This window comes from Tetranychus urticae, chromosome 1 (genome assembly GCF_039701765.1).
Source record: "Tetranychus urticae isolate SD_2017Ah chromosome 1, NJAU_TeUrti_SD_1.0, whole genome shotgun sequence".
In the NCBI taxonomy this organism is placed as follows: domain Eukaryota; kingdom Metazoa; phylum Arthropoda; class Arachnida; order Trombidiformes; family Tetranychidae; genus Tetranychus; species Tetranychus urticae.
Genome location: NC_142958.1, coordinates 16,465,210 through 16,480,470, shown reverse-complemented (window position 1 = coordinate 16,480,470; position 15,261 = coordinate 16,465,210). Strand labels below are relative to the sequence as shown.

General features: G+C 33.4%; 1 protein-coding gene across 1 annotated transcript in view; it reads right to left on the bottom strand.

The window, feature by feature from the left end:
• Nucleotides 1-15,261, bottom strand: part of LOC107359058 (uncharacterized) — a 64,725-nt gene that overhangs the window by 11,804 nt on the left and 37,660 nt on the right. Inside the window, exons 2-5 of the mRNA XM_015925504.3 lie at nt 6,990-7,315; nt 5,056-5,255; nt 4,173-4,255; nt 1,523-4,108 (exon numbers count right to left, since the gene is read on the bottom strand). Of these exons, the coding sequence (XP_015780990.2) occupies nt 1,523-4,108; nt 4,173-4,255; nt 5,056-5,255; nt 6,990-7,315 (3,195 nt within the window). The remainder of the gene's footprint in view (nt 1-1,522; nt 4,109-4,172; nt 4,256-5,055; nt 5,256-6,989; nt 7,316-15,261) is intronic.

Below are 15,261 nucleotides of genomic sequence, written 5' to 3'. Positions count from 1 at the left end.
ACAATCCAAGATTAACCTTTAGTTTGAATTGTAAAACGTTTCAAGTTTTATTCAAAAATATTCATTTTCACTACAAAGTAATTTAAAAAACATTTATTATTGTCAAATATCAAAGTTTAATCTGGGAGGGAAAATTATTCTCACTGGGAGTTCACCAAAGGATTGAATCAGATCAAATTTTAGTTACATTTTTTCATTTTCAAATAATCATTGATTCAATTTTTATCCATTTTAACTTTAATTGTTTGGTCTAATGTTAGCAAGTTTCCTGTTATCGAATTACAGAATTTTCAAAAGATTTATTTTCGTTTTTCAGTCTTCTATTTCAGATAATGTCTTTAGGCTAAAAGATGATTCTTTCGAGAGAAAAAAATTCTACTTTGCTTGACCAAGAATCAAAAATATTTACAATTGAATTTGGAATGCTGTGAATTTGCATGAAAGATTAATGGAATTTTCAACGAAAGAATAAATGTTTTTTGTTCGAAAGAGAAAATCATATTTCAAATATTATTTGGCATTTTCCAGATTGATTACAATCCATGTATCTGTGATGATCCTCATCAGATTCGATCAATAACCTTCTGGTTTCCCTTTTCTCGAGTTCCATCATCAACTTGTTCTTGCTCATCTTTTCCTTTCTTTCCTTTATTTCTCATGAATTCACCAATAAAGGCAAACTGAAGAAGGAAAAACTCTTGACTAGTTTGATATTTGTTAACAATATCGCACAGCAAACCATTTCTCATCATCATTATCATTACCATCATCATTGAGAATTTTTTTTCCTTGGAAAAGTCTTATTTCTCTTGTGAAAACGAAAAATGATGAACCCGAAAAACTGACAAACGAATAAATGCATTTCATGATAGAAAAGAGCTGGATAAATGAATATGAAAACATGAAACCATATTGACAAGATGTAATCAAAAGTAATCACAAATTTCATTGGAAACAGTCGAGTAAATGTTCTCATTATAATAATTTGTTTGCCAATTGAACATCAATCCATTTGCTATTCATATTGTTGATTCAATCAAAGTTACCTTTCCATTCAATTCGAGTTTCAATTAGTTCATTCAGATAATCATGAGCAACTTTAATTGCTATTCCATTGTCAATTTCTTTCCATTCTTCCAATTGACTTGTTCCATCATTTTCATGAGCTTTTCTTTTTCTCTCTTTTCTTCTCTTCTCTTTCAATTTACATTGTTTTTTTCACCCAATTTTCTGGGATTCAGTTAATTCTCTGACTTTTTTTCCTTCCAAATATCATGAATTGATAAATGATGGTGAGAATCTAATTTTCTAATAGTTTCATGTTGACACAGAAAAAAAGCTCAACTTTATTTATTGTCTTGTATCACATCAGGAACATGATTAGAGTTGGAAATTGTGATTCTTTCTCGATTCTGTAGCAAACTCGACTTGATATCAAAATGTCGACTCAAATTATAACTTTGATTGCAATCAAGTTTGAAAAGAAAATGAAACAAAAGAAAAGATTAATTTCAATGGTTACCTTTGATTCAGTTTGAGAGTCGAACAGAGTTTTATTCAATTCGACTTCACCGTCAGCCTTGGTTGATGGAGAAACGGATTTAATCGTTAGAGTTGAATCATTTTGTTCAGTGGAAGACAATGATGGCTGAATAAATTCCTTTTCATCATCATTCTCTTGGTATTCACTTTCATCGAAACCTTTTCTTCTAACGACATTTTCTTTTCCTCCTTCATCTTCATCCTCATCATCTTCCTCTCTGGGTGACTCTTCATTAGCCGTGTTATAAATGGATGAACCACTTCCTGATGTTTTCCGAACAATTGGTTTAGAAGAAAAGTCAAAGCATTCCGTTTCATTCAAAAATTGAACTTCATTTTCATTATCAAAAGGTTCACTTTTTACTGGCGAAGAAATGGCAGAATTGTTGGTCACTGAGCTTTCCGAAGATAAGCGTTTAACTGGTTCTTTCAGTTGATTGGCTTGTTCAATATCAACATGAACATTTGCATCGCCAGTCTTTTCATCCCAAGACACTTTTTCCTTGAAACTTGAAACATTCTTAACCTTTTCTTTTTCCTTGGACAAGCCTTGCTTAGAAGGTGTGAGTAAAGCACTTGACAGATCACTAATCAGTGTAGGCGAGTCGTAGTCATCATCCATCTCAGTCAATGAATGATCACCTTCATCAGTCCCTTCACCCGAAACGAAAGCTTTGCTCGAAGAGCTGCTTGATGCACTTCTTCCGTCACGCACCTCATACGATCCAAGAGCAGGTGACTCATTGCAATCTGCAGTTGGACTTGAACCATCTTCAAATCCTGGCGGTGGATACAGTACTGGACCATTTGGACTAGTAAAAAAGTCGGCTGCAACCGAATGACGTCGATAAAGGCCGATATCACGAAGGGAGGAAATGTGATTGGTCTCAGTATTGGATCCATCCAGGTTGGATAGGGAATGATAATTGGTGTGTTCATTCATTTGATCAATGGATATTGACTTGATGACACAAGGTTGTGCTAAAGGTAATTTGGTTGAAAGTTCATTGGAATGAGCTTCACTTGGACACTCTTTTTGGACTCCATTTTTCGCTATTGAAGCAGATGCACTTGCTTGGACTGGTGCTGGCGTTGAATGCCAATCAACTTCCTTGGCCAACTCGGTGTCATCAATTGAAGTTGACAGGCTTCGCTGGACCTTCATTCGAACTCGAGTTCTAACCTTGGATTGTCTTTCCTCTAAAATAAACTCTTTAACTTGCATATTATAATTGCTACGAACTTTATCCCTTCCCTTTGCTTCTCTCCCATCAAGGTTTACCATTTCATTATTTTTCACATTCTCATCCTCATCATCACTGTCAACCTGAGACGATGAAGATAAACAACTATTGGAACGACTAGGATTACCTTTTCCAATGTTATTTACATTTTCATTTACATTATCATTTCTGGTTCGCCTATTTGAGGCTTGATGATGGTTATAAGAGTGATGATGATGGGAATGAGCATGAGCACGATGGACTCGCTGAGTTTTATACTGAACTTGAGGTTGTGAGTATTGTTGCCTGTGTTGATGGGAAGAGCAGCTAAAGTTTTTACTCGACTCATAAAAGGTTGATGAGTTGGTCTCATAATCATTATCGTGATCAATAAACTTATTTGGCAATTGATTCCAATGAGCATCTGGCTCAGCATCACAATTATCCTCTTTACTGGGTGACTTGGAACCTGAAGCTCGAGGAGACAAAGTCAGATAATCGGGCAAAGGTAATGAGTCAGTCAGATGATTGCCTGAAGGTAATGAACTTTCAGTTTGAGTTGCATGAGTTTTCATTACAACTCGTCTTATTGAACGAACCTGTGACTGTTTACTACCAATTGGTGTTGTTGGCTGTTGATTTGGTTGAGTTAATGATGAGACTGGATTGAAATAAGGTTGACAGTTGAGATGATTAGGCTGGTTAACCAGGAACAGGGAAGAGTTGCCAATTGATTCGCATCTTTCAATGGATCTAAATGAACCGGTAATCAGTCTTTCCTGTGACTGAGTTCCAAGATTATTGGAAGTAAATGAATGTTGACTAGACTGACGGTAATTGGCACCGGATACTGAGGCAGGGTACGATGATCGCGGGGTGAGCAGTGTGTTTTTGCTGTTCAATGGATCGGGTGACAGTTGATTGAGAAATGGATCCATTGAGGTTGAACTAGTACTTGTGTTGGCCAAAGCTGAAGATAAACTGTATCGATGTGATGATAAATCTGTTGGGTGAATATGATGAACATGTTGTTGTTGAAGGTGATAGTGATCATGGGTATTGCCTGGTGTTGCTGACGAACTTGATGGGTTGCACGGTGTTTCAAGTCCAGAGGCAACTGTGTTACTTCGAATTAAATTGGAACAATCAAAGCTCACATGTTTAGTTCTCTCGTCACGCTGGTCGATTGGATAGTCCACTTTGCTTGCCCCTGGATTGGATGGACGTAAAGCAGATGAACCTGTTCTCACTGCCCATGAATCGCTTAATGAGTTACCATTACTGTTGCTATTGTTGAGTTCATCGACACTTTTACTTGAAGAAGACGAAAAAGGTTGTGAATCCTAAAAGAAAAGTTGATGGAAAAAGTGTTACTAAAGATATTTTTCGTCAAGAATTGTTATTCACCTTTGATGCTTTGAAATCGAGCAAATTTGGTCTATTTTGTTGAACTCCTTGTTTATGGTTCAATTTATATCCTTCATTGAATTCTGTAAGAACAATTGATAAACAGTTCGTCAAAGGCTGCATCATCAAAGACGACAGTAGTGAAAATTTGCTTGCTCCAGCACACTTCGACATTTTGCTCGAGAAAACGCAAAACTTGCAAGTTTATGAAATAAAACAGTTTGAGTTAAGACATTGAGCTTTTTTCCTCTCAATCTTGACTTTTGAACCTTTCTTCTTAATTTTGAATGAAACTGAAAACAAATGCATTTTCATCTTAAGAGGAAAACAACTTTGAAATGGAAAAGTTATTTGAAAAAATTGTGTTGAACCAGACTCCAATTTCGTTGTAGCTGAACATTAATTTCGATAATTTAAAGCTTTTAGAGCTTTTCATTTTTTTATTCCGTAAACCTTGAGTTTCAACTTTACAGTTTAATGTCATGTCTGGAACCAATTTAGAAAAGGTCGGCTGTTAATGAACATTCATTGATCTTAACTTTTCCGAGAAAATATTAGCAGCAACAATTTCGATTTACAATATAATGATTTGCAATCAATAAAAATGCATTTGTTTGGCTGAAAAGTTTCAAAAATGTTTATAAGTTTTTGCATGAAAAATAAAATGCTTAACTGCTTCTCGTACTGCACTAATGATTCGGTCATTTTCGGTTAAGAAACAAAAATTGGTGTTCTTTATGTAAAGATCATGCACTTAATATAATCTATCAATCTTTTGAGAAAATATTCTTTTTGAATAAACTTTTGAATTGAATTTTAAAGCAAACATAAATAGAAATGAAAACAGCAGAATTTGCATTTTCATCTTTAGATTGAAACATACCACTTGGCTGACTTGTGCTGACTGGAAGTCGTTCATTGGCTCGGAAATGGGATGAGCTGTTGCCTGTAAATCGTCCAGTCCAACAGTTCCTCGACTCCAACAGTGCAAGATTTCTAGGCTTGGGTCTTCTTTTGAAACCTCCATCCGAATCTTCATCTTCTTCATCATTCCTGTAACCAGATTTATCAATAACTCGATTTCTAGTTTATGCAAAGTGCAAAAAAGCAAAGCAAACGTTAAAAGACAATAAAAGCAATATTTCATTGAATCAACGAAAAGGGATTTGAAAAGTATTTTGAATAATATCTCATGAGTGGACAACATTTCAAAAAGCCATTTCATTTTGAAAATGAATTTTTTATAACATTTTATAAAGAAAATTGAAATGCAAATTATCCAGACAGAGAGAAAAAAAGATGAATCGAATAGAAGAGTAATCAAATTGTCAATGTGCTTAATTGACCGCTGAAAACCTTTCAGTTCAAATCTTCCAAAATGATGGTAATTTGATTCAATCTGTTGAAATGAATTATCACGATAAAGCAATGATAATAAGCAAATGATAATCTCAAGGGAAACTGATATTGAACTCGGATTTACACTCCTTGCAAGTCACATTAATGAAACTCCAAGTTTGATGTCCATTCAAACTCCAACTAAAAATAATCAAAATCCACTTTTCCTCTCATCAAATTACTTTTAAATTGATAAACTGGACAGCAAAAAATGAGTGAAAAGATAATCTGAAAATCGTCAAATAATTTGAATAAAATGCAAATGTAAAGTTTAATCAAGTTTCAAATTGAAATTAAATATTTCTCTTGAATCTGAGTCTAAATCTTATTCATGAATAACAAATGACTTTAATTAAACAAAGTTAATAAATGATTATAAAGTTATTTAGACATTAACTTTACCTGGAAATGACAATTTCAAAGGATTCAATGAGAGAAGCTAATTTTTTGCCTAAAAATTTTCATCGAATCAGTTGAAGAGAGAATCAATGAAAGAAGGAAAAGTTGAAAGGAATGAAAATAATGGATTGAATTGTCGTAATTATCCAAGCTTTTTTCATTCTCAAGTTATGAATAATGTTTTCATTAACATTCATGTCGTTAGTATTAACCTGGAAACAGAAAATATCAGAATGTTGAAAAAAAGGTTAACTTTTTTTTTCTTCCCTTTCAACACATTAATCTGAATAAAGAGTTGATATCTTTCTTCTTGTTCTGACTTTTACCAACAAAAGTGAAAATAATAAGCAAAATGCTGGCAAATGTTGATAACAATGGTTAAGTTGTTTCTTTAAAAAGGCTTGGCTCAGGGAGTTGTTATTTTATGAGTTTTTTGGGTTGGGATTGATAAGCTCATGAATATGGCCAATGCAAGACACAAACTGGTAACCTCAATAAGACTCATGATTAAGGGAGAGGTTTATCTGCCTTCGAACTATCATGTTTACACTTTGAATATTTTGGTGATGAATTTGTTCCACCTGACATTTATTGCCATTTCAAATAATCTCGACTGAATTTCTGTTCTATTAAACTTTACAGAGATGTTTTTTCCCAGCGAATTTCAATTGAATTGGAAAATATTAATTCATTTATTATTTATTTTATTCATCAACAGGAAAAAATAGAAAATTGTTTGATGAGAAATTTTCTTCTTCTGAACTCAACTGTTGAAGTTTCAATAAAAAAAGACTTTGAAATTTTTCTTTTTTTCTGTTGGAAAATATTTGAAATTTCTTTGGATGTTTACTGGGAATATTTTCAGATGAAATTATCAATAACAATTCAATTTTTCTCTCGATTCGAATTTCATTTTTGATATTATTTTTCTTATGAATTTTCTGCTTTCTGGGTTTTCTTTTCTTTTTTTTTGATTGGAATGAAGTTGAAAGGAATGAAATTGAAGATTGATGGACTCACCTAAAGGTTGCTTCATGTTCTGGCTCTAAATCAGTTGAACATTTTCCTTTTTGCATACATGAGAAGAGATATAAATTCTTGTTACATGGATTAGTATCTGGAAGGTGACTTGTCGATAAACAGCCAAAAAGTCCTCTTTGATGGTAAATGTTGTCTTCGAAAACTTGAAGTTCTTTTCTGTTGATGCAATATTGTTCTCTAATGTCTTCTCGAGAATAAATTGGATGACCTTTTTTACTTCGTAATCCACCGAAAGGTGTTCCTTTCCTTTTCATAACCATCTCATCGTCTGAATAATAAGTAACTGGATCATCGGAAAAGTCAGCCTAAACAGCAAATGATGAGGTAAACAAGAATATGCAACAGGAACAACAAATTTAGAATCAAATTTTCAATTTTCACTCTAATTCGAGTTTCATTTATAAAAAGCTAATGAGTAAAACTTGAAACACAGAGATTGTAAAGTGAACACAAGTGATTCAGATGATGAGGAAAGAAAGGAGAACAAAGGAATAACGTAGAGAAAACTGATGAAACTTGGTTAATAAAGTGAACATGGAATCTGTTATCATGCAATGAAAGTTTCACTACTTGATGATGCCATCTATATTTGGGCAAAGATAACAGAACATTTTCAACTCTTTCAATCGAAAAAAATTGCTGAACAGAGTTTATAACTTGGATTTGAAACTTTGGTCAAAAATTCAAAGCGATTCACATTATTCTGCATCAACATTTTTGAATAGTTTTCTTTTCTTTTATTGTTTTCATGCTAATATTTTAAATTGCTAGCCAACTTACTTGATCAATATTGATTAATGATTATTGATCAAAAATAACTAAAATTAATGGGCGCAAATGAATATTTAATTATTCTGATAAAAAAATGGAAATGTGGAAATTGATAGAAAATTATTTATTAATTATTATGCAAAGTTAAACACGACTGAAAATGTCGCTGAAAATAATTTTTACTGTTGACACAAATATAGTCGAGACATTAAATTGAATTTCAAGCGTAAATCAAGACAAAAATCGAAAAGTCGATTACAATGGCAGCTTGAACTATTTGACAATTAGACATGAAAAATAAATTAAGTGATCGATGTGATCAAAGGCACAAAGTTTAAATTTTATTATTGTATAGCTTTAACACGCGATTAAATCAATATTTCAATAGCAATTCAAATATAAAAAATTTACAATGAGCATAAATTTGGAAATAACTAAGAAATTTTCTCTTTATGATTTCACAAATTAAACAGTTTTCGTACATAAATGTCTACAGTTGCTGCTCCCATAACAGAGCCGAAGCAAAACGTAAGCGGTATTTTCGATCATCGGCTGGCCTCAAATAGATATTGCACATGCTAAAGCCGTGGAAGCAATCGAAAGATTCATGATATCAATAAAACTTTTGCTCATCTCTCAACCTGATTAAAAAAATTATCTCATTATAAAATTTTTTCCCTTTAGAATTTCTTCTGTTCATTTCAATCGCAGTGAAACTGCAATGTCTATTGGCACTATTCTCAAAATTGAAAAGCTAAAGGAAAGAATTTTCGATCTTTTTCATGCTATTATCGGCTGGCCTCAAATAGATATTGAACATGCTGAAGCAGTGGAAGCAATCAAAAGATTCATGTTATTCGGAAAGATTTTGCTCGTCTATCAACCTCATCCGAATGCAGATCATCCAATACCACCAACTAAATGGTTCACCTATTTGTCCGTCACTATTGACCTCTGTACTTTGACTACTGTTATTCGTTTAATTTGTTGCTTTTTAACTAATAATCTATTAACTTTGGCTTATATGGGCGACATTTTTATTGGCATGAGAAATTCATATGCACTTCGATTATTAGCTGTTTGTGGTATAACTTGTTTGGGTGGGTTCCGAGCCATATCATGTTACTTGATCCGAAATGGATCGCTCGATTGGACTAAAGTGATTGATAAAGCAATGATCGATGGATGGAAACCTGAAGTGCTCAACATGAAGGAATTATATTGTTTAAAATGGAGACAACAGAGTGTTTTCATAGCTCGACAAATAGTTAGTACGTCATTAATCGTTGCTGTAGTTTGGATAACATGCTGGGTTTGTTTGACAATCAATTGTGCAACATTCAACTTGACACTACAAAGTCCACTTGTTGCGAGTTTATTCACATTTTGGCAAGCAATTGCACTCATTTCAGTGATTTGGTTTGTTCCGCAAGTTGCTTGGATTGCTTTTCTTTATGGTATAGCATTTTTTTACGTCATTAACAAATCGAATTCCGTTTATAGCGATTTACAGGCAGCATTAAAATTGAAACGTATGCGATCTTTAGCATTGAAAAAACTTTACAACCAGAATATTTTATTCCTCAACGAATTTGATTATATAAATCGCTTGATGCGTTACATTGGTTATTCTGGTTACACTTTAGTTAGTTTAGCTGGACAAGTTGCTATGCTTTACTCATACCTTGGACTATTTGGAATGCCATTAGCTGATCTTGGTTTGGGCATCATCGGCTGCAATACAATATTTCAGATTGGTTTGAGTTCATTTTTAGCAGCCAAATCAGTGTCCAAAGTATGCATTGACTTGAAAATTATGCAACAAATATAGCACGTTCAATAGTAATAATACTAATTTTAGTTGTTTGTTTTAATTCATCAACAGATTGGACTTTCTTACTCTCATTATCATAGGATTTATCAAAACAATATTAATATTGAAACAAGACTCAAACTCAATGTAAGCATACTCATAATTGTGCAATTGACATCAACATCTTGTTAGTTTCTTTATAATTTAGATCGATTGAGCAGCCCGTTCGTTGGCTTTTGGGTCGGGGATTCATTTATGAATGATAATTTTGCATTCATTCAAGTAAGTTTTGATTTCAGCTTTTAATGATACTTAATGGACTTATCATTCAGTTTTACCTCAAAATTTCATTTTTTCGTTGATTGTAGTATCTTTTCGAAACGTGCTCCAATATGATGCTCATAATTGTTACAATGTCGAACTTCATTTGGCAAAATTGAAGCATACATTTTATCTACCAATGAAAATTATGCCACAATAAAAAGAAACCTTTTCATGTATAATGCGACAATCTATTATTTTATCCGATAAAAAAAGGACTGAGCTTATTTGTGGAATCGAAAAAATTCTTTGATCAGTAGTTTTCAATAAAATTGAATTCACCGAGGACTCCAATATTCTAGCGTATGGAGTGATTCAAAATTAACTTGTCCGTGAATAGAACTCTAGCTCGAAATTCAAAGTTTTTACATTATGACCTTTGCATTACTTTCAATGTTCAATAGCTGTGAATTCAAATACAATACGAACATCTAGTTCACAATCTAAGCAATTGATTTCCTGAAATGGTGAACATTAATGTGATGATTAAATGTGCATAAAATAAATTATTTGCAATTAAACCCAAAGCAGGTGAATAAATCGAACTATGGAAATTGATGAAAAATTAATTTCAAAAGTTAAACACGAATTGGCTGAAAATAATTTCTGATGTTGCCACAATCTAGTGAGAACTCTTTATTGAATTTCAATCATCGAAAAGGTGAGACGAAAACAAATCTAAAAGTCAATTATAATTGAAGCTTAAGCAATTGAATTGACGATCAGGTATAAATGTTAAGAAGTATAAATAATATGCATTAATACTTCAATGTTCAACTTTAATGATTGTATTGATTTAATAGATGAAATCGATATTTTAATAGAAATTCAAAAGTAAAATGAAACAATAAGTATCAGAGTTACTCGAAATTTTTCCTCATGTTTTGCAATTATTATATTCCGATTCCAATGACAAAATGACTTCTGTTTCTCAACTGAAAATAAAACAGGCAAATAAAAACGTAATAAGCGGTCTTTTTTTATGCTACAGTTGGCTGGCCTCGAATAGATGTTGAAAACTCTGAAGCTGTGGAAGCAATCAAATGATTCATGTTATTCGGAAAGATTTTGCTCGTCTATCAAAATCACCCAAATGCAGATCATCAAATAATGCCGAGCAAACGGTTCCGTTTTTTATCCTTCATTATTGACTCCACCACTTTAATTACTGTTATTCACTTAGCTTTTGGTTTTTCCCAGATAATTTACTAACTTTGACTTATTTGGGTGACATATTTGTTGGCATGAGAAATGAATATGCACTTCGAATGAATGCTTGTTGTGTTGCTTGTTTGGGTGGTTTCAGAGTCACTTTAGATTCACTTTGACTACTGTTATTCGTTTGATTTTTGCCTTTTACTGTTAATACATTGACTTTAGCTTATATGGGCAAATTCGAATGTTAAATGTTTGCCAGTTTTAGAGCAGTATCGTGTTACTTGGTACGAAATTAATCCCATGATTGGGCCAAAAAGATTGATAAATCAATGATCAATGGATTGAAACCTGAGGTGTTCAACACGAAGCAAGCAGTTTGAAATGGAGGCAAAAAAAGTTTTCATTACACGACGAATAGTTAGTACATCATTAATCATTGCTTCAATTTGGTTCATTTGTTTCGTTTACTTAGCAGTCGATTGTAAGATAGTACATGGCACTACAAAATCCACTTGTTAAATGATTTTATAGATTTGTGCACGTGATGGAATCAATATTTCAAGAGAAATTCAAATATAAAATGAACAATAAGTAAAAATATCAGAGTAAATATAAAATTTTCTCCTTTTATAATTTCCTCTGTTCATTTCAATCGCAGTGTAATGTCCATTGGCACTATTCTCAAAATTAAAAAGCTAAAGGAAAGAATTTTCGGTCTTTTTCATGCTATTATCGGCTGGCCCCAAATAGATATTGAACATGCTAAAGCTCTGGAAGCAATCAAAAGATTCATGTTTTTTGGCAAACTTTTGCTCGTATATCAACCTCATCCTTATGCAGACCATCCAATACCACCAACAAAATGGTTCACCTACATGTCCGTCACTATTGACCTCTGCACTTTGACTTCTGTTATTCGCTTAATTTGTTGCTTTGCAACTGATAATCTACGAACTTTGGCTTATATGGGCGACATATTTATTGGCATGAGAAATGCATATGCACTTCGATTGTTAGCTGTTTGTGGTATAACTTGTTTGGGTGGGTTCCGAGCAGTGTCGTGTTACTTGATCCGAAATGGATCACTCGATTGGACTAAAGTGATTGATAAAGCAATGACCAATGGATGGAAACCTGAAGTACTCAACATGAAGAAAGCATATTGTTTGAAGTGGAGACAAACAAGTGTTTTCATAGCTCGACAAATAGTTGGTACATCGTTAATCGTTGCTTCAATTTGGATAACATGTTTCCTTTATTTGATGTTCAGTAGTACAGCATTCTATTTGGCCATACAAAATGCATTTATTTTGAGTTTCTTTGCATTTTGGCAAGTAATTACACTCATTGCAATCATTTGGTTTGTCCCACAAGTTATTTGGATCTCTTTACTTTATGTCATAATCTTTTTTTATGCGATCAACAAATCAAATTCAATTTATAGCGACATACAGGCAGCATTAAAATTGAAACGTATGCGATCTTTAGCATTGAAAAAACTTTGCAACCAGAGTATTTTATTCCTCAACGAATTTGATTATATAAACCGCTTGATGCGTTACATTTCTTATTTTGGTTACAATCTAGTCAGTGTAGCTGGTCAAGTTGCTATGCTTTACTCATACCTTGGACTATTTGGAATGCGATTAGCTGATCTTGGTTTGGGGATCATCGGCTTCAATACTATATTTCAGATTGGTTTGAGTTCATTTTTAGCAGCCAAATCAGTGTCCAAAGTATGCATCAACTTGAAAATCACAAGATACGCTAGTTTTTAATATAATTTTATTTCATCAACAGATTGGCCTTTCTTATTCTCATTATCATAGGATTTATCAAAACAATTATAATATTGAACCAAGACTCAAGCTAAAGGTAATTATCCTCATCAATTCCGTCGTGTAATTTGTGAAATATTGTCTTTTCAGTTGCTTTATAACTTAGATCGACTTGGCAGTCCGTTCGTTGGTTTTTGGGTTGGTGAATCATTTTCCAATGATAATCGGGCGTTCATCCAGGTAAGCATTAATCTCAAATTTCAATGATACTTTGATTAAAATGTTTCCATTTTACTTAATAATCTATTCCAACGTATCGTTTGCACTAATTGCAGTATATTTTCGAAACATGTTGCAATATGATGCTCATAAGTGTTACGATGTCGAACTTCATTTGGAAAAATTGATATAAAGTCTCTAATTCACTAATTACTCACAAATGTGTAAAACAAAAGAAGCCTCTGCATACGTTAATGTATTACTTGATTCAATAAAGCATAAGTCAAAAAGTTCTTGTTGCTCCTGACAAGTTGTGAGACGTGTTCAATAAGATGCTCATACAGTGATCCCTCTCAAAATGCGAACTTCTCAAAGTGCGACGTGAAAGGTCGGTTTACGGTAGCTATCTGAATAGAAGGCTGCACAACTTGCTTTCACTACAAGTTTTGAGTTCGTATCACGGATCGCTCTTGTGAGTTCTCACTGAACAGATGAATTACTGTGAACTTTAGATATCTCTTTAGAGATGGAATACACAAATCAAGAATACTGAGAGTTATACGAGAATAACTTTATTAAACGAAATTAAGAATATTGTGAATTTGAATAAGTTGAGATTTCTTGAGAAATGAGAAGCTAAACAATTGAGTTGAAAAGCTTAATGATGGTTTACAAGAATGGTTTAAGTTGACTTACAAATGAATTTGTGAAGTGAATCAAAAAGTAAGATAAATTTGGTTTTATACCAATGTTGAAACAAAGAGTAAATTTTGGAGGGAACAGTTGGAGAGTAAAAAGGTTTCTCTGTCGAGCTTTGTCTAAAGTTGGCTAATCAGTACGAGTGACTAAGTTACTCTTATCAGCTAATTAGCACTACCAAAGCTATATGGCTTTTACCTTGGTGACATGTCTTGAGACATAAACCAGATACAGATATCTCTCTAGAGATTGTAGCCTTTTTAGTGTAAAGGGATTAGACAGAGGTGAGTTATTAGGTTGAAAATGTTAACCATAAAGAAAGAGATTTTTACCTTTCTTTCTTTTTGTGCTCAAATTTTGCAACTTAATTTTGTGGGAGGATTAACCAGGATTTGTGGTCAATTTACATGGTTTAGGAATCTGAATTTAAGAGTTAAAATAAACAAGAACTGCATTTTGAGTTTACAATTAGGGCTGAATTATATTGTTTGAGCAATTGGGTATCTGAGGGCTAACAATTAAGGTTTGATTTAAATGAATAAAATGAATTTAAATGAATTAAATGAAAATGAATCTAGAGATTCGAGTCAAGGAGTAAAGCAATGAATAAATTCAGTGGGTAAGATTTCTACCTTACACTTCCCTGAATTTGAGACCTTGATTACTCAGTGAATTTATATCGATGCAGCACGACTTGATGCTGAATCTCGTGAGCTTGATCTCTGTCTAGTTGGATAGAAAATATGTGATCGGACTTGGCTTGGATTAATTTGAAAGGGCCTTTGAATGATTGTGGCTTGAGAAGATCCAGATTGAGTGGAGCGATTTGAAAAGTTGCTTGTGTCCGATTGATTCTGAACTCTTGGAAGTCTTTGAAATGGACTTGGTGGAATTGGAATCGGAATGATTCGTCCTTTTCCATACCTGGATGCAGATGAAGGTGGAGAAGAAGAAGAGGAAGAAGAGCCGGAGGAAGATGAGGATGAGGATGAGGAAGAAAAAGTTGAATGGGAAGAAGAAGTTGAAGTTGTTGATACAGATGAAGAAGAAGAAGTTGAAGTAGTTGTTGTTGTTGATGTTTCAGAGAATGAAACAGGGGAAGATCTCGGGTTTGAAGCAGGAGGAGATGGAGTCCTGATTAAATCTGCAATATATGAGTAGATTGAAGATGAAGGTGACGGAGGGTGATCAAATTCAATCAGCGGAGGTGGGAATAATGGAGATGCTTCTTCAGCACTATTGTGTCTTCTTTTCCTTGTTGCATTTGATGCTTCAGAGTCAGAGTTAGAGTTTGAGTTTGAAGTAGCTTGAGCTACATTTTCTTGAGACCAATTTGAATGAATGGAATCATTTGATTGAGATGATGTGGAATGTTGAGGGGAAGCCGGAGTTGTAGGGATTTGAACTGGAATAAGTGGAATGATTGGCTGGCTTGATTCAGATTCAGAATCATCTGAAAGATCGATGAGGGGGAAATCTTTTTCCAATCGAG